Source organism: Rhamphochromis longiceps, linkage group LG1, assembly GCF_057381845.1.
Source record: "Rhamphochromis longiceps isolate RC_006_pf linkage group LG1, R_longiceps_female_GT1.1, whole genome shotgun sequence".
Classification (NCBI taxonomy): domain Eukaryota; kingdom Metazoa; phylum Chordata; class Actinopteri; order Cichliformes; family Cichlidae; genus Rhamphochromis; species Rhamphochromis longiceps.
Genome location: NC_140557.1, coordinates 9,339,555 through 9,363,535, shown reverse-complemented (window position 1 = coordinate 9,363,535; position 23,981 = coordinate 9,339,555). Strand labels below are relative to the sequence as shown.

At 38.9% G+C, this 23,981-nt stretch overlaps 1 protein-coding gene across 2 annotated transcripts in view; it reads right to left on the bottom strand.

Moving 5' to 3' along the window:
* Positions 1-23,981, bottom strand: part of adcy7 (adenylate cyclase 7) — a 62,196-nt gene that overhangs the window by 2,068 nt on the left and 36,147 nt on the right. Inside the window, exons 5-25 of one of the 2 annotated variants that reach the window (XM_085425420.1) lie at positions 23,639-23,788; positions 20,332-20,492; positions 17,888-17,999; positions 16,581-16,708; positions 16,098-16,256; positions 15,862-15,994; positions 15,173-15,352; positions 14,941-14,978; positions 12,568-12,627; positions 10,969-11,043; positions 9,288-9,354; positions 9,081-9,178; positions 8,814-8,898; positions 7,315-7,452; positions 7,116-7,157; positions 6,699-6,904; positions 5,236-5,338; positions 4,978-5,136; positions 3,371-3,517; positions 3,127-3,234; positions 2,896-3,010 (exon numbers count right to left, since the gene is read on the bottom strand). In XM_085425420.1, coding sequence (XP_085281546.1) covers positions 2,896-3,010; positions 3,127-3,234; positions 3,371-3,517; positions 4,978-5,136; positions 5,236-5,338; positions 6,699-6,904; positions 7,116-7,157; positions 7,315-7,452; positions 8,814-8,898; positions 9,081-9,178; positions 9,288-9,354; positions 10,969-11,043; positions 12,568-12,627; positions 14,941-14,978; positions 15,173-15,352; positions 15,862-15,994; positions 16,098-16,256; positions 16,581-16,708; positions 17,888-17,999; positions 20,332-20,492; positions 23,639-23,788 — 2,464 coding nt within the window. The remainder of the gene's footprint in view (positions 1-2,895; positions 3,011-3,126; positions 3,235-3,370; positions 3,518-4,977; positions 5,137-5,235; positions 5,339-6,698; positions 6,905-7,115; positions 7,158-7,314; positions 7,453-8,813; positions 8,899-9,080; positions 9,179-9,287; positions 9,355-10,968; positions 11,044-12,567; positions 12,628-14,940; positions 14,979-15,172; positions 15,353-15,861; positions 15,995-16,097; positions 16,257-16,580; positions 16,709-17,887; positions 18,000-20,331; positions 20,493-23,638; positions 23,789-23,981) is intronic. The other variant, XM_085425503.1, reaches the window with a different exon arrangement.

Sequence of the window (23,981 nt, the reverse complement as noted above, 5' to 3'; positions counted from 1 at the left end):
TACAGTGCTGCTAGTTTGCAACCAGTTTATAATCAAGGCCATTAGACCACAAGAGAAATTTTCTGAGTGGCCCATAAATTTTTAAAAGAAAAGCTTTTGTGCAGCAGATGCTGAAGTACCTGACTAAAAGACACAGACAATACTGTAACTGCTCTTAAAGACATGGTGAGTCTAAAACAGAGTAGGATTTGCTTTGAAAACATGATAGAAATGTAAAAGTTCACAGTAATTATTAAGATGTTTCAGTGCAAAGACTTCACAACTGATCACGCTACTGAAATGAAACAAATTGAGAAATTCTGTGTATTTTAAACCAATATAAAACGGTACCTCTACTGTCTAACTCTGATAAATGCAAGACTATGGGCACCGGCAGAAACACAAGCTTCAAATCAGCATACGCAGGTATTCTGAATCAGATGGATTCAAAATATAATATGAACTGTTTGAAAAACACGCCTACTGGGTTTGAATTTTATTCAAGTGTTAACAATATTTCTGAAATGCCTGCACTTGTTATTCTGATCTTTCTGACCATCTCCTTCCTTTCATTTTTGTTCTGCTTACCCAATCCAGGGTCAGGGGGTGGCTGGAATCTACTCCAGTTTTCTTGCCATGTATTCTTTTCGTTTTTAATGGCAAAGATAATGAATGCACGTGAGGCATACACTCACATACAAAAGACTGAAGCAAAACAGTGAAGCTACGATTCTCGCTAAAATTTGGTAGAAAGACTGGAAAAACGTTCTGTGGCCTGATGAGTCTTGATTCCTGCTGCAACGATCAGATGGGTCAGAATTTGGTGTAAACAGCATAACAGCAGGGATCCGTCCTGCCTCGTATCAACAGTACAGGCTGTTGGTGGAGGCATAATGGTATGGAGTAAATTTTCTTGGCACGCTTTGAGTCTCTTAGTACCAACTCATCTTTTGATCCCATCTTTTGACAAATGCTTCCAGCAGGATAGTGTACCATGTCGCAAAGCTCGAAGCATCTCAAACTGGTTTCTCGAACATGACAAGAATTTCACTGTACTCCACAACTGGCCTCTACAGTCACCAGATCTCAACAAAACAGAGCACCTTAGGAATGTGTTGAAACAGGAGATTTATGTCAACAAATCTGTAGCAACCGTGTGATGTTATCATGTCTATATAGACCAAAATACTCTGGAATATTTCCAGCCGCTTGTTGAAGGAGTCCAATCCAGCACTAGCGACATGAAACTCATAAAATGTGTGGTGAGTCGATACTGGAAGCGAGGCTCATTCTGGCTTGTCGTCAGTCGTTTTAAACTATTGTTTTAACTGGTAGTGCAAAGCTGTTCACAACATTAGGTGACTAACGGGAAACAAATCTTCTAATCAATGAATGTACTCAGGCTCTGAGTGCATTAAAGAGAATGTATATCTTTTTAATAAACACACAAAGGAGGTTTTAAGGTGGTTGCACACAGCCACTGATGAAGAAAAATGATGCCACTCAATTAAAAATTTCACTGTTTGTACTATGTGCATTTTTAACTCCAAAAATGTAAATGTTTTGATTGGTTTTATCATAGATGTCAGGACTGTAGACACAAAAAACGGAGGATGATGTTTGTCAGACTCTAAAAGGTTCTGGCTCTATATTTGAGTAAAACATTCGCTTCCTGCTATTTGATGGACTAAAGTGGCTCATAGTAACTGATCCGTATTGGTAAAAAGAACCACACAGAATGCAGTAAAAATAAAAGGAAAAGATGTATCTGAAATGATGGGCTCTGTTTCACAAAGCTGAATATGAGAGCTACTGATAGTACTGGACCCAGTACATCCTGAGGTGAATCTGTAACATTTTGCATGTTTGCCTACACGTCTTACCTCTCCTGTTTAACTGCTCAAGAAGATCCTTGTACAGCCTAAGGCTTCTGCTTGAAATTGGCTGCACACAAAAACTGAACTTCCCTTTACAGCACGATCACTTTGAAATTAGACTTAAAGGAACATTTTGTTGTAACAGTTTTCAGTTTTGTGACCTTCTGAAGCTGTGCTGTTACTCCACAGCTCTGCTGCTGTGTCAAAGTTATGTTTTTAAACCAGAACGTCAGTGAGGTAGTAGCTTCAGGATCCATCATAATCAACAAGTTATTGCTGATAAGAAAACAAATGTGACCTTAAGGTTTCAGTACAGTTCGGATGAAAACCCATTAGGTTATCACAAGTCACTAAATTCCAGTTTCCTTGGCATGGTAAATGGCCTGTATTTGTATAGCGCTTTACTAGTCCCTAAGGACCCCAAAGCGCTTTACACAACCAGTCATCCACCCATTCACACACTGGTGATGGCAAGCTACATTGTAGCCACAGCCACCCTGGGGCGCACTGACAGAGGCGAGGCTGCCGGACACTGGCGCCACCGGGCCCTCTGACCACCACCAGGACACAACAACCGAGACTGTCCAAGCCGGGGCTCGAACCAATAGAATAGAAGCATTATTGCTTCATTAAGTCCCAGATTGTCACTAAGAAAAGAGGGTCTGCAGGAGAACTTACTATGGCCAGTGACATTTCTCATATAGCGTTCTTCTGTGAGATCTGTTTTTTTTATTTTAAGGTAACTAGGAAAAATACTCCACCACATTACAGTTGAGTAATTTATGCATGGCTCAACCTGATATAAAGTGGGAACTGCTTTAACACGAAGAAAATGCCTCAACTCCAGAAATTCTGTGACTATTTTTATAGGCATGAGCTTTTAACAACCTGTGTCAGTGAATGCTAGTACTCTCACTGCAAGAACAGTACATGAATGCCAATCATGTACTGAGTAACCAAGGAAACCTGTGCCAGCCTTAACAGAGATGGAGGCTGCACAATGCAGTATTTATTGAATTAAAGGTTTATGCACACTCACCCACACGAAGCCTGAAGCTATTGAAGGAATGTCTGTTGATGCCATCTAGCTTGCCTATCAGAGCGATGGCAAACTCTACCATGATCCCTATCTGGGCGTGCTGCCGTTCTCTGTCCTAAAACAACACAGAGTGATGTCAGTCCACAGCCTAATTATGAGGTTTGGTCATGGCTTGCTTTCAAACAGTTAAAGTTAAAGCCCGACCCTGATCTGAAGTAGTAACTACCTCACCCGATTATTCTCCTGACCAGGTGACCCACTAAGCCCCGCAGCAGCCATGTAACTGCTGCCGATTGTCTTGATCTTCTCCACACCGCTGAACTTTGGTTTGGACAACAGCTGTTGAGTTAGAGGCAAACAAACAAACAAATGAGGGGTGCGCGCATTTATCATCCCAACCATGCCAGGGTCTTCATGATTAGCCCCTGACATTTGTATTTCAGACAAATATTCGGTAAGACTTTGACTTCCTGACCTCATCAAAGTCAGCGATGATCTCATTGAGAAGTCTCAAGCATTCCAGACCTTCTTTGTTGATATCGCACTCGGTGTAAAATTCTTTGAAATCCGGCACCGAAGCGAACATCACGCACACACAGTCATAGGACTGGTAGTAGAGGTCCTGTTGGGAAAAGCACAAAACCAACAGATAAAGCTTGTACAGGAAACATGTTACTTTTATGTTGTATGGAGCCACGCTATCTGGAAGTTATGATTATTTGTAGAGTTATAGTATAGAGTTCTGCTTATATAGTTTGTAGTTTTTCTTTTTGAATAATTACTGCCATGCTGTACTCAAGAAGCTTGCTTCCGTTACTTGCCACTCCTGATTTTCTGTGATAGCTGCAGAGTCATATCACTGATAGTAGGGCTGGGTATCCGTGTACCTGCTCTCATTTACTGTTTTAGCTGTTTGGTGGTTGTTGAAATTTTGTGAGGTTTCACCTGAGATTCTGGCATTTCGGGCAAAAAAAAAAATAGATTCAGGATTTTAATGAATCAATATCACGTTATCCAAGCCAGAATCGATTTTAATCGATAAATCGATTATCAAAACCCACCCCTAGCTGACAGTAGCATGCCAGCCAGTTATCTACATTCTTCACTTCGTCACAATTATGGCTCTAAAAAGGGTTCTGTTGTGTGGTTATATCAAACTCAAGCAGTAAATGATTGAAATGCACCTCTATATACCCACACTCCTCTGGCACATTGAGGCTTAAGGAGCTGGCCGTTTCCCCCGCGCCATGTTTTTACATTTTCGCATTGTTTCACCAAGGAAATATGAAGATTATTGGGATTGCTACATTTAGATACTTAAACCTTCCTGTTACTTCTACTAACTGTGATAACACTGAAAGGGCAATTCATGCTCAGTGTAACAATGAAGCAGCAAGACACTGAAAGGCATCTCCGCTTGTAGTCACTCCTGATGAACTTTGTACTTTAACCTCCTAAGACCCGAGCTCTTTCATGGCATGCATGTTTAATTTTTCCTTGCTGTTTGGGCTGATTGGGACCTAAAGAATGTAAAAACAAAGAATTACCAGATTTTTATTTTACCTAATTTTTGTTTTTGAGAAAAATTAGATCCACATATGAGGACATTTGTTTCAAATTTTGATAGAACAGTGGCAGTATAATCGCAAGTGGATATCAGGCCCTTGTAGAGAAAAATTAAGTATTTTGGTTTAGATGTCCCAAAATGTGATGTCCACATATGTTTACGCCAGGTTCTAGGAGGTTAAAATATGTCCAGCACAACTTTCTGTGTCCTGTTCTCGGTGTCAGTGAAAACCTGATGAGTAAGCAGCTGGCACCCTGATTGTGTACAGTATTATGTTTCAAAGGTCCCTCTCTTTGAGTCTTTTAAAACCCAAAATCCACATGCTGGAAATAACAATTATTTATTTCTTTTTTTAAGATGACCTCAGATAACTGGTCACATTATTGCCGCCTGGTTCATGTTCACTTTCAGTATGTAATGATGGGGGGTTATCTCACGGGAATGTTTTGTTTTTAACTCTCTTCACCAGTCCTTCATAGCATCCAGGGGACTAGAATCAACTTTGGAAATCTCACCTCGTTCTTCTTATTCTCCCCAACAAACAGCGCTGCTACGTGGGCCGGCAGCACATTTTCCAGCAGCAGGCGGTTCAAGTTCTCTCTCGTCTCGATCTCATCCTGCTCTGTGTGGTTCTTGTTCTTTAGCAGGAAGTCCTGGCGGAAGCAGTACTCGTTCTGTAATCCACAGGAATGGCAAGTTTAGAGGAAAATCAGCACAAGAGATAATTTTTTTGTTTTTTAAAATAATTCAGCAAACAAAAAACTGTCATTTACCTGCAGTGAGATGATGAACATGGTGACCAGGAAAAGCGTGATGTACATGCAACTCATATACTGGGGATGTTTTACCAGCCCTAAACATTTCAGGATTTCTACACTGCAAGACAAGCAAGAACATGACCAATCACAGACTCCACTTTTACTTGGAAAATAATAACTTGCAGTGGTTATGACTTTGACCACTAGTGATTAAAAGTACAAGGTGGCATAACAGTAAACTAAAATTCTCTGCTATAATTCTCTGATTAAGAATCCAATTCATTCATGTATTCAGAAAGAAGTATGCAGATATTGGTGCCTTAGATCATTTTTATTGACTTGTCTGATTAAGATTATGGTATGATGTGTGATAGACCACCCCAGAAGTAGCAATCTAACCTCTGATAAGATTAAAAAAAAACAACAACACACAAACACAACATAAAACACTAAAGTTTCGAAATGAGTCCAAACTCCTTGGTAAGATCACTATGGTTACATCCATCTTTTAAAGACTACAATCAGAACAGTTTCCACTGAGCCACTTTCTCATCACCTGATATTTGCTGTGCCTTTTCTTTTGTCATACTCACTAAGCTTGTTTTATTGGATTTTATTTTGCATTATGAAATTACAGTTAATTTGCTTTAGAGAGGATTGTTATAATATTTTAGACTCTTGTCATATTCTTTCTCACTGAACTACTCGATTTAAGCCATTTGCTCATTGATAATGTTTTGGCTGCTCTGACGCAGGTCTTGACTATTAGGCTGAAGTAGATCTGATGTTATATGATAAATATTACTGCACTGCAGCCATACACTGATTCAGATAAAGAAAACATGATGCCAGCAGATGCAATCTAAAATGCAACCTTTGCATGTTTGCATTAAGGCTGTCACCCAGGATAATATCACAATCTAAACAAAAAGATTATTCCACCAATCAAAATCCTGCTTTTTTTACTTTCAACTTTATTAATTCACTAGTCTCCCTACTGAGGCAAATAGTGGGGGAAACTACTTGGCTAGATAGTGAGAACAAATGTCCCTGATGCAGCACACAGTTTGTACACAAAACAGGATTATAAAGCTAAAATTGAACGCCCAACTGCAGCAACTCAGTCAAACCAGAAACAAACAAACAAACTCCTGTGAGACAACCACAGAGATCAGTAGCTGGAGAGCTGGAGCTCAGAAAGCTGAGAGTAAATAAAGTAAGAATTAAGTCCTCCAAAGTTCATGGTCTCCAGTGCTTCACTCAGCCAATAAACAACAGCCTAACCTATGTGAGTTGTGGCATAAAGTGAATCTGACAGAGATAGTTAAAGCAACACAAAAGTGATTGCTGTCGGTGCGGTAACTTCACTGGTCACAAGCCACAGGTACGTAGATACATTTGCAGGTCATCAGCGTGAAAACAGGAAATAATACATTTCCCGAAAAGCTGTGGGATTCACCCTTTTCCTTCAGTCTCACCTGCAGTTCAAATTTGTGAAGATTTCAAGGTCCTTCTTGGTGCTGAGGTTTTTGCTGTATTCATAAAAGGATGTATGCGTGTTTCTGATAATGATGACGTAATATGCCGTAGAGGCCACAGTCAGAAAGAGCACTTTAAGCTCAAAGCTCATCCGAAGGAAAACTCCACAGGCAATGAGTGATAGGATGCAGCAGTAGACAGAGTACTGAGGGACAGAAAAGGGGATAAAATGGAATTAGACTTGTAGCAAATCTAAATAATGTCCTAAATCAAATTTATAAGCAGCATGCAAACAAGTAAAACACTACACTCTTTTTTACTGTTAGGAGAACTACAATTAATACACACTACTTTACACTAAAATGTAATACTGCTATTTATACACCATCGTGTCTGGGATTAAATCTATCACTCACGGGAAGGCAAGAGTAGTCGTCTTTATCTGCCTGGTCAAAGCACTGCAGGGAGTGGAAAAACAAATAAATAAACAACTGACAAGCAACGACCTGACAACATGCTTTGAAGCTTGGCATGACATTTATGAACAGCACAGCTAGAAATACCAGAGTACTAAATGGATCTGCCTTAGCCTTCAACATGTGAGCAGAGTCTCACCAGGTTGAACACAGCCATGATAATGATGACCGCTGTGGTGATGGTTGCCAGAGGGAGGCGCACAAACGGCCGTTTAACCACTGCCTCTGACACAGCTGGCAGCCACTGGCAACCTGACAGCTTCTCCGGAAACAGGCGCTGCAGTGAAGTGAGGAGAAAAAAAGACAAAATGCAATCAAACAGGTACGAGCAACGTGACTTTTTTACAGTCAGCTATCTGCAGACAGCATGCACGAGTGATTCACAGCTAGCTCTTTCAAGGAAAGGAATCTGTCCGAGTTGAAAGCCAAAAAACTGCATGTCCAGAACAGAATGTCAGATGTCATCTGCAGAGTCAGAAGGGCGTCTATAGTAAGCTGTAGCCCAGTGAATGCAGGAGATAGTTTTCATGCCATGTTTCCATTCTCAGATCATCTAATTCTGGCACAGTGTGCACAAAAACACAAGTCCTTTTCACTCATGCTTTTATTACTTGTGCCAATAGGGTGGGTGGGGGCTGGTGGCAGGGTAACTAAAGGGTACTAAAATCAATTCTTGCGTTTCTGTAATGGTTGATCCACCAGTATGTGCAAGGTCTTTAATCAAAATAATATTTTTAATGCCAATATATAATTACCGCTATTCATGATTTTTCAAATTTATAAGATAAAAAAAAGACAGGGGAAAAAAAGGGAAAACACATTATTTTTTGGTTCAGATGCCAATTTTGAAATTGTTACTTCAATGATTGTTACGCTTGATTAATTTCTGACTTCTAAGAGAAGTCCAGTGTGCCGAATTTAGGTATAGAAGCATGAATTCAGTTTGACATTTGCCTAAGACATTGTTTCATTTTCATTTTTTTAAACATATTTTTAAAATCTTTGTGTTTTCTTGTTTGTTTGTTTTTCTAATTAATTAATTAAGCACTGCATTTGCACTGGACTTGAATTTAGGAGTGATCCACGCAGGAATTTTGTATTATATCTTGACAAGTTAAGAAATGTGAAAAGTTGTGACATTTTTGTCCCATCCCCTTGGTATTTTCTTAAAAACGCTGCGAATATAAAACATTAAAAATAGAAATTTGATTTGATTTGATTATATTTATGTACTTACTGGATAATTAAACTTTTTTTTTTTTACAAAGTAATAACAATAATAATTATCTTTATCATCATCATCATCATCATCATCATGTGTTGAAAAAAGTCTATAAAGAATTTAACATTAAACTTCTACTTCCCATGCACAAGGAAATTAAATTGAATGTCTTCAGCAAACCACCTGTGTGTTAAGAATATGCAATATTAAAATGTGTTTCTAGATAAACGAGAAACTATTTATCACTGATGCTTGACCAGCATCCAGCTTGGCTTTAGATGTTACTGTAAAGATGCATGAAAGAGTTGTTGTGTCATTAAGGCTTTTTCTCCTGGTTTCTACAAACGGGGCCTGAAAAGAATCTTGTACTAAATCACTCAAATAACCAGATACTGAATGTGAATCAATGGACAAACCTGTAAGTGACCTGCGTAACAGATCGCCAGGACCAGGAGCAGCACACAAAACAGCCCTCCAAATAACACCGCCAGTCTCTGTTGCCTTAGGAAGACACGAATGAAAAAACAAAATAACATCAATCTCCAGCTCATCTTCTAAATATAAAAACGTCTTCGTCGTGCGCTTTAAAACCTTTTTCAAATGCTCAAAAAACTGTTCCTCCGAGTTTGTACTCATGAGAAGAACAGATATTCAAATATCCGAAAAACTAAAAACATACTCACTTCCTTGCAACAAACATCTGAATGATGAAGATACAGAGGAAGATGAAGGTGGCACAGCTGGCGTAGTGTTTGAACATCGGCAAATCCAGGGCTCGATACTAAGAAAGGCGGAAGACACTTATTATGTTTCTTTTTCAGTATTAAAATGACTAAAATGTAAAAGTATGATGAAGCAGTCATTTATATTGAACATTAAATCTCACCAACCTGTTTTGCCAGATCTTTCTTCAGAAACCACAGAGCTAAGCCGCTCTCTTCAAACTTGTACCACTGCCTGCAACACATGAAGGGAGGTAAGTGGGCATGGAAGAAGAAAAGCAGGGAATGAAGGTGGAATCGGAGTTATTAACAGTCTCCTTCTATGAGATTTACATTTCAGGTGCTCTGTATTGTGACTGTTTTTAAGGTGAACACTGGGCACATGCTGCACTGCTCTGTGTTGGATCACACCTGATGCAACAACTTGATGCAACGGCAAAGAAAAAAAATCTCAAAACATGAAAAAACACTGAGGTCATAATTTCTGTTCATTATAAACAAATAATTTTACTGAACACCACAGATCATTATGGGGGCTCTTAACTTAATCTGCATGTTTTAACCTCTAAGATTAACAAAGACATTGCACACAGCTTTAAGTGGAGTTCAGTGAAATGGCAAATAAATGCTACAACATTAATAGTTATCTCTTAAGTATTAAGTGCTCACTTATCATTAAGGCTCCAATTCAAAGGAGGGCAGAACAATTCTTATACAATTTTCTTTATTTCTTTGTGTGCTGAACAGAGAAGGCAAATTAAATTTGCTCTTAAATCTACTTAGATAACCTTTTGTATCCTCATGGTTGTGCATATACAAAAACATCTCTGATAACAAAAAAAAAAAATACACATAATTATAAATTACAGTAGAAAACACACACACACACCCAAAAAACTGTATCACCTTTTTCGTTTTGCTCTTATTATTATTATTATTTTTAAATTGGTGCATCATTTCCATTCAGTTTCATGAAATGAAATCATTGCGCAACAGCTGGAACGATATGCATGTTTTAGCTGCAGCCTCCGATTTCAGAGAAGCTTTATTTTTAATCTGTAATATCTGAAGCTGTAAAGCAGCAACTTCACTAATTATCTAAAACATCTGCACAGTCAGTCAAGGTCTAAAAGTTCAGTCACAGTTAGATTACTAATGTGACATTTCGAATAACAGTTAAATCATTGTCTGTAATCTATTGCTCCATCAGATCCATGCATGCACTTTTAATGTACCAGAGTATAAATTCAGTGACAAAATGTTTCTCTTACGGTCACCATGAGCTTTTTGTTTTGTGCAAATATTTTTGTCACAGACCAGTTAAGCAAAACTGTGGTATCTATACCACAAAAGCACAAACCAAATGAGCCAAACGCGAACAAATTTGTCATCTGTTCTCACTTCTGATCAGCACCTGACATGAGAGGATGCAGGTAAACCAACACAGGGCCTCAGCTGCTGCTGGTTTCAAGTAAAAGCTTGTGACACAGGCTGGTGTCAGATCGCTGAATTTTAAATTGGGTTAATGGATTTTAATATTTTGTTGGTTGTATCAACAACCAGCATTACCAACAACCAAGCAATAGTAGCTGAATAAAAATAAACTGCAACATCTTGGCATATAGAAACGGTCACACAGCCGATCCAGAATTTCAGGGAAACAACAGAGTAAACAATTAGTCAGGCTTATCATCAAGGATCAAGATGTAACCTCAATCAGAAACAATTCAGCAGAGGATTTCCTCCACTGTGCAATTCCTTTAAACCTGTTAAATACAACACATTACAATATTTTATCAAATATGCTACAAATATTGCATAAATTGTGATTCGACCGAAATCGACCTACTTGTTGCTGAGCTCGTCTATGGTAATGGTCATCTCATTGTGCAGCTCCTCATCAAACCGAGTCTTCTGGGATTTCCTGGACCAGAAAACAGAGACAATAAGGAAGTGGCATGCAGACAAACGCAGAGACATGTAGAGTGACTGGAACAGATGCTGGAAAACCAGATCAAGCATGTGGGTCACTCTGGTCCAGTGTAGCTGTGGTTGGAGGCCACTTGGTTAATGCCATTCTGAGCATTAGTGAGAAAAGGGAAACGTAGGTTGTGCCTGCAAGAGTGTTACTGTACGAAAAGGGAGTGTGCCGGTAATGCTGCAGAGATCTGTGTGTTAGATGATCTCAGTGGGATTTGGTTGGTGTGTTTCTGTCGTGCTCCTGCTCGGAAACCCCCTGCTACATCAGGAAGGAAACATTCACACAGATGCAGAAACCCTGATTACCACACAAGCCCCAGTAGGTGATCAGCGTTAATAGGATCATGTCAGTCCACTAACAAAGGTTAGGGGCTTCCGAGATCGCATGTTGCCCTGTTACAAAGAGGCAGCAGTTAGAAAAGGTCAGAAAATACGTATTACACCACTGCACGGGTTAGTGTTAGAACAGCAAGGTTCTCTGCTAAGACAGTAGTTCTCAACCTGGAGGTCTAGTTTTTAACATTTCATTGCTTTTAATTATTACATTCAAACTTAGAGTAATCATCTTTTAAAAATTATTATAAAAATGCATATAAAATATTTGAAGGGGACCTATTCTGCTCACTTCCGGGTCCAAATTTTTACTCTTACACTCGAGTTGCTGTGCATGAGTTCAAAACATTTTTTAATTATCTTATATTGGGACTTGATGCCACCCCTCAGGTTATTCTCTGTTTGGTACACACCGTTTTACGTTCCTACCATCTCCAGCCGTCTTTCTTCTCATAAACAGAAGGCTTGAATGGCAGGTGGGTGAAGCTTCTATGCTTGTACTCACAACTGTCAAGTATTCTAACTGAATTATACACTCAAGATTTTGAAAAACTTGCACACTTAATTATGAAACTGAGTAACAAATCAACGCTGCTGGCTTCTCTCCCAAGTGGCACAGAATGTATGATATCAGATATGTCACATATGTCATTTCCAGTACAACAAGAAAGACACAGAGAGAGCACAAATGGTTACGATTTAGCCTACTGTTACTACTGAACATAAGTGGGTGAGCTGAGCAAAAAAAACCCCAATATAATTGTTAAATAATTCTTATTTTGTTCCTCGTGTTTGAAGTTTAGTCATACGGAATTTTAAAGGCTGTTTTTATATGTGTAAATAACATACATGAGTAAAAAGTGACAGCTTTAATAAAAAAATATATATAAAAACACATAATAGGTCCCCTTTAAAACTTTTCTTTCGTTATCTGCATAAAGCGAACTGATTGCAGGGGACTGGGAAAACAAAACAAAACATGGCAAGTGCATAATTTAAAGTAAAACTCAGCTCGCTGTAGTCTGCATTTACGCAAGCGCACGTGAGGCATTTGTTGGGGAGAATAAGCTGAAAGGCTGAGAACTACTGCACTGAAAGGACTGAGGACCTTGCGGGCCGTGAAGGCTCCACTCACTTAGGGTTGCCGAGCGGCGGGGCGGGTAAGGAGAATGCCTCTTCTAGAGACTCATCAAAGCTGTCGGGGTCCAACAGTAAAACACAAATATACATCGATCACAACAGAGCAGCGCAGAGCCAAAAAAACAAACAAAACAAAAACAAACCACAGGATTTATAATCATTTTAAGATAAAAATTGAGCGTAGTGCAATAACAACTGTCAGTTTTAATCAGAGATCGGTATAATCTACCATGTTGTGTCATTAAAACCGTGTAGATCATTTCACTGTGACAGCCTCAGCCTTATTGGACTGTGAATACATGAATGAAATTGACAGTTTCCGCGATACAGCAAACCTACACACTCTCAGGAAGGAATGCTTGTGCACTTGGATCACACTTATCTCTTCTAATCACATTACTTCAGCCCACACTGTTTTGTGTAGGCGTGTCCTGCCCACTGATCAGTAGCTTTGCTGTTTTGATTCTGCCTTCACCAGATGGGGAGAGAGAATTAACCATTAAAAGCTATGACCACAATCAATTTGGTTATGCATTATTTAAAGCTAGTGGAAAGGCTACTCATATTGCTCAGAACTCCTACCCCTCTGCAGGAATAACTACCACTGCAGCACAGCTTTAAAAAAAAAAAAAATCTATTTGTTAGTCAAATCGAATCCTCGAGCACTACTTTTGCTTCCATGAAACAGAATCATTGTGAGTCTCAGAAATATTAAATCTGTACCAATCAACAAACACTAATCGTGTAGTTACGCTTGCAAGAGCTGTGACCTAATCAGAGCGCTATAAACGTTTATACTCGCTTTTGAAGCACACTTAACGCACTGCAGTTTTCTCCTAAATAATAAGTGTTGGTGCTGAGAAAAAAGGGGAAGCTCCCCAAAAAACTGCTTCACCACGCTAACAGGAGATGATGGCAGTTGTAGTCAAAGCTGGCATGAACTTTGGTGTTAGCAAAGCACCATAAACATTTGTACTCATGCTTGACACAATGGAGTTTTCTCCTAAATGATAAAAACATTCAGCAATTTCTCGCTACTGATTTCCAAGATGGAAACTCTACACTTCAAGACTGATGTATTCTTGAAATTCTTGTAGAGACCAACCTGCCTTCAGACTGACTGTGCATCAGAGCAAAAACTGGTAACAAAGAGTGCAAGACAGGGCAAAAAATAAAAACAACACCATTTGCAAGCATTAATTAGATCATTTTTGGCAAGGCATGACAACAGTGAGCATAAACTGCCCGTCAGACATCTGTGTTACATATTAAGTGACCTACTAATGCTACTACATCTGCTATTTACAACACCGTTCCAAAAGAGCCGTGATGCTTTGTAAAATATATGTAAAAAGAGAATGCAGTCATTTACAGATCTCAGTTTATCCACAATAAGAACGAAATCCCAAAGTAATCATATCATGTGTCCAAACTGAGAAGGTGTTCCATCTTAGGAAAAATATTAGCTCATTTTGAATGTGATGGCAGTAACACGAATCAAAACTGTTTGGATGGGGCAACAAAAGGCTGAAAAAGTAACTGGTACATTTTGCAAGCAATTAGGTTCATTGACAACAGGTCAGTAACATGATTGGGTATAAAAATAGCATCTTAAACAGGGGATGTTTCTCAGAGGTAAAGATGGGCAATTTCAGAATAACCTAAAATTGTGAAATGCTGACTGTCAAATAATTTACAGTACATAATATCATAAAAGTATGCCAAGAATTGGGAGAAATCTCTATGCGCAAGGCACAAGGCTGAAAAATCAATATTAGATGTCTTAGGACTTCAGGGCTGCTGAGCAGCTAGAATAACAAACAAGAATGGTACCATATTCCTCTTCCAAAAGCCCAGCACACACAGAAGAACATATTCAGCACGCTGCTTGTACGCTCACCGCAAGTTACTCTAGAGGATAACAAGCTAGATGCTATTTGGTGTTTTAGATATCATCTAAAATGACTCTGAAATCTCAGATCTTTCAGAAATGCATACATTTTGGGTATTATGTTAATCTCCATAAGTATAGCTGAATATAGTCATTGATGTAACATCTGCAAGATGTTAAACTATAATATGCTTCTAAATGCTTCAATATAGTCTTATATAATACAGTATTAATAAAGACATTGCAAAGACTTCAGGGTTTATGGACTGATAAGAATGTCCTGGCTGGAAAATTTGCTGGCCAGAAACTCTTTTCTTTTAAGGCAGTTGTCATAATGATGCTACTGAGTAGGTTGGTTGTAAAAGCCAGCGTGCATATGTGTGAAAAAGCTTTTTGTCGATGTCAACTTTCATGTTGTGTTTGAGTCATGTGTGAATTAATTTTGTAGCTACTGGAGCAGCTGAAGATTTGTCTTACCTCTCAGGGTTCTTGGAGCTCGGTCGCAAAGGAATATCCTGAAAAAGATGAGGATAATACTGTAGTTATATAGCATTTTGGTTTGGAAATGCTGACCAAGCATGTATGTGTGCATGGTCAACCTCACGATAATCCCATTCTAAGCCACAAAGAAAACAACAACTTTATTCTCTTTCATTGTCATCTTGATAATAATGTAAATAAACCATGGTGTACAATCCAGCGACCATACCTTGAAACGTGGTTTGCCATTGACAATCGTGTCTGGTGTGAAGCCGTCTCGGTTCTGCAGGTGGGCGAAAGGTTTGACAGCCCCCCAGGATTCAAGGTAGCGGGTCATACGCACAGATGCTCGCATCTTCAGACCATCATTCACCCGAGGTTTGGGGGGCTTTTGGTTGTTCTGGGAGGACTTAAGATGTAGATGACTTAAGACTTAAGATGTAGATGAACATGCAAAGATTTGATAGTGAATATCATGTACTAATAGCTCAAAGAATCCATCCCATTGGCTCAAAAAGAGATGAAAATTGCAACAAAAAATACATTTATGCAGTATTCTTTATAGTGACAAATCTGACCTAAGATGAGACAGCAAGGAGAAAAAAGGAAAAACGTTTGCTGAGGTCGTGAGAAACAAACACCCAAAAGTATAGTGGGAAGGGGAAAAAAGATTTAAAATATCAACACATATTGTTCTTTGACATATGGCAAGCAACATCCAATTTTAAAAAACCCCACAGTGTGCAAAATACAAAGTGAAATATATAAAAATGATTTACAAGATTAACATGATTGTTTTATTAGTAAAATTCAAAATCCTAACAGCAGTTATCTGTATGAGGAGACATTTGAAATGCTAAAGATTTCTCTCCATCCTTCACAAACTGTGTTTTTTAGGAATATGGACTTAAAGCTTACCCGTGGATCAATGACTAGGTAGGTCTGGACGTTGAGCTCTTTTAAGTAGGTGTCCCTGAGGTGACCGTTTCCTTCTTCTACTTCATACGCCTTGTTTAGGTGCTTCAGAGTCGCCTCTGTTATGTGGACACGTCTGGTCAAATGTAAAAAATAAATAAATGAATCTGGTAACTTCAACTTTAAGAGTCGATATTAAATGTGAAACAAGAAAAGGTAAAAAGGGTAGTGCTCCTTACCCTGGAAGGCCTCCTGACTCCATATGATTGGCTAGAGTGACATCATGTGACCATACATCAAACTGCCACTTACGAAGTCCAATCACACCACAGAGCACGTTGCCCGAGTGAACCCCAACTCTCATGTTGATATCCACTCCTGTGGCCTCTCGTACCTGCCTGAAGGAGTTTTGCAGAAATACAAAAACTTGTTTTCATTCTTTAATATTATTTCTATATTTTCAGTAATTCCAAACACAATAACACTGCAAGGATGTATGTGTGTGTGTGTCTCAGTGCATCTCTACCATACGTTTCTGTGTTTTAATCTGTATGGTAAAAATGTTCCCCTTAGATCTTCCACGCAGTTTAATATACCTTCCACTGACACTCTTCATAAATAATTAATGCATAAATCCTGGTTATTTAAACATTACACAATCTATCTTGAAAATAACTGTACGTTAAAAACAGCTAAAAGTGACTGTTATAAGAAAAACTTACTTGATGGCTTCACACATGTCCAGACCCATTTTGACACAGTTCTTTGCATGTTTAGGCAGTGACACCGGCAGCCCAGACACACAGTAGTAGCAATCTCCGAGGATCTTGATTCTCATGCATTCGTTTTCCTTTAAAGAATGAGAAAAACGGATAAGTCATTCACAAAATAAATAAATCAATCAATCAATGTGCCACTTTGCACAAAACAGCTTTGCCTATTAGGGCTTAAGTGCCTCAGTCGTGAGTGTTTCCTTTTTCAGCTGTCAGACCCTGATTTTCTGAGATGAAGATTATTTCACTATAGTGCCAACAGTGCTTTAAGAGGCAAATACTGAAGTGCAAGTTGAATATAAATGGGCCCAGAAATGCCCCTGTGGTCAAGCTTATACTGGAGAAAGCACAAAAACAACATATTTCAGAACATAAAACAGCCATTTGTACTGGAAATGTGGAGTATGGTATAGCCAAACACTATTATGAGGTTAAACATGGCTCCCCTAGCATCTTCATTTAATTGGTCTTGAGCATGTAACTCTTCCTGCCAGAGGGGGCGATCTTTCTAAGCTTTGTCAGAGAGGAGTTCAATCTTAAACTTCCATTTGTGAACAAGCACCAATGCAAACAATGATATATACAAAGATACAGAATGTTTATGATGAAACTTGTAGCCTCAGTTGTAAACGCACTACTCTGTTTTAAGAATTATACTTACTGTTGCAAATTTTTAAGAGGGTGATATGAGATTAGAAAGTGATTTACTATGTGATTGTTTTAAGCCAATCATCTGACAGATTGCAGCATGTACAGCAGCTTTCCCCACCCTTTTTTGCGCCACTGACCGGTTTATGTCCGACAATATTTTCACGGCCTTTAAGGTGTCGCGGATAAATACAACAAAATAAAACCAGTACCAGTACCAAAAAAAGAAGATTTATTCATAACAAACGGGAAAAGACCCAGGGAAACTGAGTTAATGATTAAAAGTAGTAAAAAAAATAATAACTCTAAAAACCAATAAAAACCCTGAAAACCATAAATTTCACACCCGAGCCTCAACTCTCGCGGCCCGGCACCAAGAGACTCACGGACCGGTACTGGTCCGTGGCCTGGGGGTCGGGGACCGCTGATGTACAGTATATGATCTCTATTTTGTTTCCACAAGGCTGAAATGTTAGCATGTTTGCTAGCATGGCTAAATAAATTGGTGTGTTTGAGATTTGTCAACAATGGAAGTTTTGTGTTTGTGCAACCTTTGGGCATTCGACACTTGGATATAAAAGCTATTTTTATTTAATGTCTTAACTCACCTTGGCAATTTGGTCAAACTTGCCAAACAGTTCATTGAGCATAATGACCAGCTCCTTGGGAGAACAGTCACTGGCCAGTCGGGTGAAACCGACAATGTCTGCATACAGAATGCTGAAAGATATTAAGTGAACGAACATTTAACACAGAAATATTCACATGTAATGAAAGAATACCCATTCAACATGTGCAACAAGCATTTATCAAACAAAATAGGTTTTAGAGCTGGCAAAGTTTACATGCATACATGCTTCTGACTTTATCAATGACACATCTGATGTCAAACTTTTTTTTTTTTTTTTTTTTAATACTACAGTGGTCCTGACTGAATAACTCAAAATTCAAATTGTTTGGTGATGTTTTGATTGTAGAAACTACAAGAATCCCACTAATTAAGCCAGACCTTCCCAAAGGGTGGGGCCCCTCCATGGCAGGGAACATTTTTCTTGTAAAACAAAGGGGGGCCTAGCAAAAAAAGTTTGGGAACCACTGAATTAAGCCATCCTTTAAATTCTAAAAGAGGAGATTCCTAAAGAAAACCACCAGGCTTAGCTTACTTAGCCAAACCCATGTGATTGCGATTCACATGCCCAGGCTGATAAAAAGAACAAATACTGGCAGAACAACAAATCCTGTCTTTCATCATTGGCTTTCGTCACTCAACCAATTAACAATAGATGCTGACAAGGACTTCATGAAGGTTCTGTTAACAATCAACCAATGTGCAGTGAACTGGAGGATACTAATGGCCATAAAGCTCAAACAGTTTTAGTCCTTCAAATTTGGCCCCAAAACAGCAGCTTTTCTCAGCACAGCCCATTATGATCCATTGTGACCATTATGGGCTGTGCTGATCGGGATTGATCGGGCAAAAATATCTGTACTATCACCCATTAAACTTCAGTAGACCTGATTTAAAGGCATGTTTGGTTCAAATGCTGAAACACAGACCAGGCATTATTAAAACTACCCATCAGCAAACCACAAAGGAACACTGATATCTTATCTGACCTATTAAAGACCCTGACACCACCAAAATAAAGACTAGAAGCTTGGCATGAATTCAAACAAAAAGAGAGCAATGGATTCATTGTCTTAACGTATCTGTATTCACACCAGCTAAGTGAATACAATCACCTGACCATATTAGAGGTTATGTCAACAGTCGTGATTAATCCTGCACGAAGCATGAAGTGATTTGTTTTATCTGGCTTAGAAAAGACTACTGAAGGGAACTATTAAAGAAGCCATCAACTATGTCCAAGAATACCCATGGTTCAGTTTATTTGGAACTGTTAAACTCTATTAAAAACAACCACAAATATTCATAGCTTGTGTACATATAGGCAAATGCACCGAGTGGAGCTGATTACTGACACCGTTGAAGCCTGGCCTGAGTAACACTGGCCGTAAGTGACCAGCGGATGAACACAGATACTGCACCTGCTTCCACTACGTGACTGAAGTGAGCCAGGTGTTTCAGGAGACTGAGAACACAGCTAATTACTGGACTGACTCAGGTAATTATAGAGACTTGTATATGACACGGCCTATCATTTAACACCTTTTTGCAGTGGCCTTAAATGAACATGGAAGCAAAGATGATGCCACAATGGACCTTTGATTGCAAAATTCAAAACCTCTATAGATCTTCAAGCATTTCTTCAAACATCTTAAAAAGAAAATAGTTTAGTTTTGTTGTGTTTAATGCCATTACGGTTTCATTTTGCGTCCACGTGCAGAATATTGTTAAAAAACAACTGCCTTTACAGAGTATTGAGTTTGCTCTTAGGAAAACCTGCAATGCTTTTAGTGACGTGAGATGAGAACGGCGTCCTGTTTCCGCATCAGAAAAATCATTTCGCTTTCAGCTGTCCTGATATCAGTCAGCACTTGCTAAATTAATGAAAACCTCATAAAGCAGAGCTATATTTGGGTCACTGCTCGGAAAACAGACATAGTAATCTCCAGTATTTAGAGAATTTGTCTCGAATTGCTTTTTCCCCCCTGCTTTTTTCTTGCCTTGTTTGTTTTAAGATGTGATGCCTGAGGATTTACATTTAGATTAAAAATACAATACATTTCTTTTAATTACTTAAAAAAGTCCTTTCTAATTCAAAGTCAACGTGATAAATACAATAAAATACTGTTTAAAACGCGGGTCTTTTACAAGACACGCACACTAGATGTGAGTCACAATCCATCTGAAGTGATTCATTTTAAGCTTACACAAATGTAGTCTTTTATTTAGTCTGGAAATCTGTCAGTGTTAATAATTATAAGCAGAGCAAATTCAGGCCACAGACACTTATTTCCAAAATGTCAGATTGGACAGCCAATATCTGCTGCCAGAACAATGAATGCATTTTTTGACTAAAATGAGGCTTCTACAACGAGGTTATTATTTAAAATAATATTGCGATCCCAAAGATGGTTGCGGTTGTACCTGACATTTTCATGCCTCTTGACATAGAGGCTTTTGAAGTTGTTATCTTTGACGAGCCGTTGTTGCTCTTCTTTGTCTTTACAGTCTTGCAAGCGCTCCATTATTGCCAGTTTCATCTTCATGGAGATGTAGACTGGCAACACAGACTGCAGCAGGTTCTCCTGCAAATACAAACAGACACACACACACACACACACAATTAGTTACATAAGTGCAATTTAGGAGAGTCAGGAAATTAAGCTTATTTGACGGCTGCACTCAGTATACAGCCATGAGTGGTCAGGTCCTGTAGTGAACAAAGGTCTACCAGAAACAGAAAGGGTAGAACAGAAGACATCCACAAATATGATGACCAGAACACAGGAAGCAAAAGCTCCAATTAAAACATTTTTTTTCCTGTGACCATCTTTAATTCTGTCTGTAATCACATCATACTTTGAGTCCCAGTCTGTATCAGTCCTATTATTTCCTCAGCACTGTCCCCACACCTGTGAACCTTTACTTAGCATTCAGAGCAGGAGTGGTTTATATAGAGACCAGAATATTCACACTGGGTTAAAAATGGTGCAATGGCACCAAACACATACAAATCATGCTGCTATCGCATCTAGTCCATGATTAACATGAGACAGCAGAAGAAATATGTGTATAGCATGAGCCATAATACCCTGAGGCCTGAGAAATGTTCAAAGTTCGACTGCTTCATTAAGACACAAATCTGACTTCCAAAGAAATGATTAATCCCTTCTCACATCATATGAAGGGCGGCAGGTTACATCATCTGACTACGCTGGCTGAGACGAGGCTTGTTATATTTTAATTCAACAAGTCACTGCAAAGTGCTTCAAATATATTTCCTTTAGTCAGCGAGGTAAACGTCTCATTGGCATTTTAAAAATCCTTCAAAACACTAGAGCAAGAGTACTTAGTCTTTTTTGCTAATTGACTTAGGGGACAAACATTTGTAATTGTGATGACAATAATCATGAGATCTGAGTAAGATATTTGTACAGAAAGCATTAAAATGAAAAGTTGATGTGCAGTTCTTTGTGCATGAATAAATTAGTTGACCTATTTATACATTTTTATGCCATATACATAGGCATACTATTACAGTGATGGATGCTCATGTTAAACCTTTTTGCAACTGACAGCGAATCAGAAGAAATTTTACGAGAAAGGGGAGGAGCGCAAACAACTTCGTCATTGTATTGCTACAACACTGATTGTCTTCATAATCTACAACAGGGGGTGCCCAATCCCGGTCCTCGAGAGCTACCATCCTGCAGCTTTTAGATGCATCCTTGTTCCCACACACCTGAATCAAATGAATGGCTTGTTATCAGGCCTTTGCCAAACATGATGGCATGCTGAAGAGGTAATCAAACCATTTGATTCAGCTGTGTTGGAGTAGGGATGCATCTAAAAGCTGCAGGATAGTAGCTCTCGAGGACCGGGATTGGGCAGCCCTGATCTACAATATTGCTCTATTTTGGGACCCTTTTATTTACTTCAGCTAATCAGGACCTGGCAAACCTCCACTCGCTTGGCACAGAGATACCACTACCACACTTCATGGCATGCAAGGTATGTTATATACCAGCTGATTTGTGTCTAAATTTAGTGCTTTAGTAGTTTACATGTGAGAAATGTCTCTGACTTTTTGGAAAAGCCAAGTGTGTTGTCACAAGACTTATTTCCCTGGAGGGTTTGTGGACACTCTCCAAGCTGTCAAAACATATCAAGGACCTGAGAGAATGAAAATTAATTTTGAGTCTCATTTTTTTTAGTCCAAATACTCACGCTTTTTTTTTTTTTCTTCAAATTAATTTAAAGGGAAATTAAGAAGTAATAACACACACATCCATTTAAATGAGTGTAAACAGTAGACAACATACAGTTGTGTCTTCTTAATTACTCAAAAAGCTTACACATAAAGATTACGGTCACCCATTTACACAAACTCTCATGATAATTATACTTGTGCTGCTACACACAAATATATGGGAAGTTTTTTATTTGTTTGTTTGTTTCAGTATCTGGATTGCGGACACCTCGACATGTAGAAAGGAGAAGCCGGAGCAGTAACAACAGATCGTCTGATTAGTGGATCTCTGATGTACCTCCTGAGTCACTACCACTCCGAAGTAAAAACAAATAATCCACATGTAGTAATATTTAAACACAAACAATGTGGGAGAGATCATGAGGGTTAAGAACTCACCTAAGGCAAAGCATTTTATGTGTTAGTCCTTACAGATGCGCGCGCGTGTGTGTGTGTGTGTGTGTGTGTGTGTGTGTGTGTGTGTGCGCGCTCATGCTTCCTCCTCTCTGCAACAATATCACCTGCTTTTTAGTCACAATGGAAAATATTTATCAGAAGAAAAAAAAAGAAAGAAAGAAAAACCTCTCATAAAGGGACCTTTGCACAGAGGACCGTATGTAAAGTGCTTCTGGAAATGTCATTCTTTATATAATGTGTACATGTGAATGAAAATGTATATGAACGATCCCTAGTATGATACTTATTTTAACATGTATAAACATTGTTATTAAACCAATTTTATTAATGTTGGTTTCACATGGGAGCATAAACAAACAGTTTGAATATCATTTAGATGTCCTTCACACCCTGCCAAGAAGCATTTCGGGGGAACATACTGGGCTTTTCCCAGTGGAATTGACACAGTGTGCGATTGTCATTGGTTCCTCTTTTTCTCTCGCTCCCTCCCTTCCCTTCTCCTCCCAGCCACAGTTCAAAACAAGAAGAGAAGGTTTGAATGTTAACGACTATATCATTCCTTTTTTTTCCTGCTAGGCAACACTGAAGCCTCCCTGTCAGCATGTTTTATGTCCTCTACTAAGCAACAGTCAAAACAAATGATAAAAGGGGGAAATTGTTGCAAAAAGGCTCCTGAAGTAGAAGAAGTCAGCACAGATGCGTGTAATTTAAAAGGCATCACAGGAAAATCTAATTTGAGAAGGATTTGGTAGTCCCATTGAAAACATTCATGGAAGAGTCAACGTAAGGGCAGCCAAAGGCAAAGCTCAGAAATTAAATGCAATAAAATAATAAGAGTACGGCAATAACGATTATGATGAGCTATTTTCATTTGTCTGTAATGTTTGTTTACATTCTGTGAGGGTTCAAAATATAGACAAAAACTGTGAAATCTCATGATAAAGCACCACGTTACCCAAGCCACTCTTTATCCAGTCATTGCACTGCAGACCTATTTGCAGAAACAAATTTTCATACAACACACATTAAAGCATGCATGCCACACAATGAAAGCCACTGTATTACCTGTTGTCTCTTTTCTATCTCGAGCTTCATCCGCATTCCCAGGGACCTCAGGGTGTCCTGGAAAGTCTGCCTCAGGGTTTTCTCCATTAGGACTTTATGAAAGGCTCCCACCACACTGCCGCACAGAAACACCACTAGGTTGGACAGGAGCTAGAGAAAGAGGCACAGCAGCAGATGTTAGAGCTCAAGTTGAAACACTTGCTATGCACGAACACACACACGCAGGCATGAATCTGAACCTCTGTGTGCCTGCTGGAACGGGACATTACAAATTAATGATACTCAAGTTCCTACGTCAATGGCTTTGGCTTTCTACTGGTCCATTTTTTTGTGTTTAACTTGG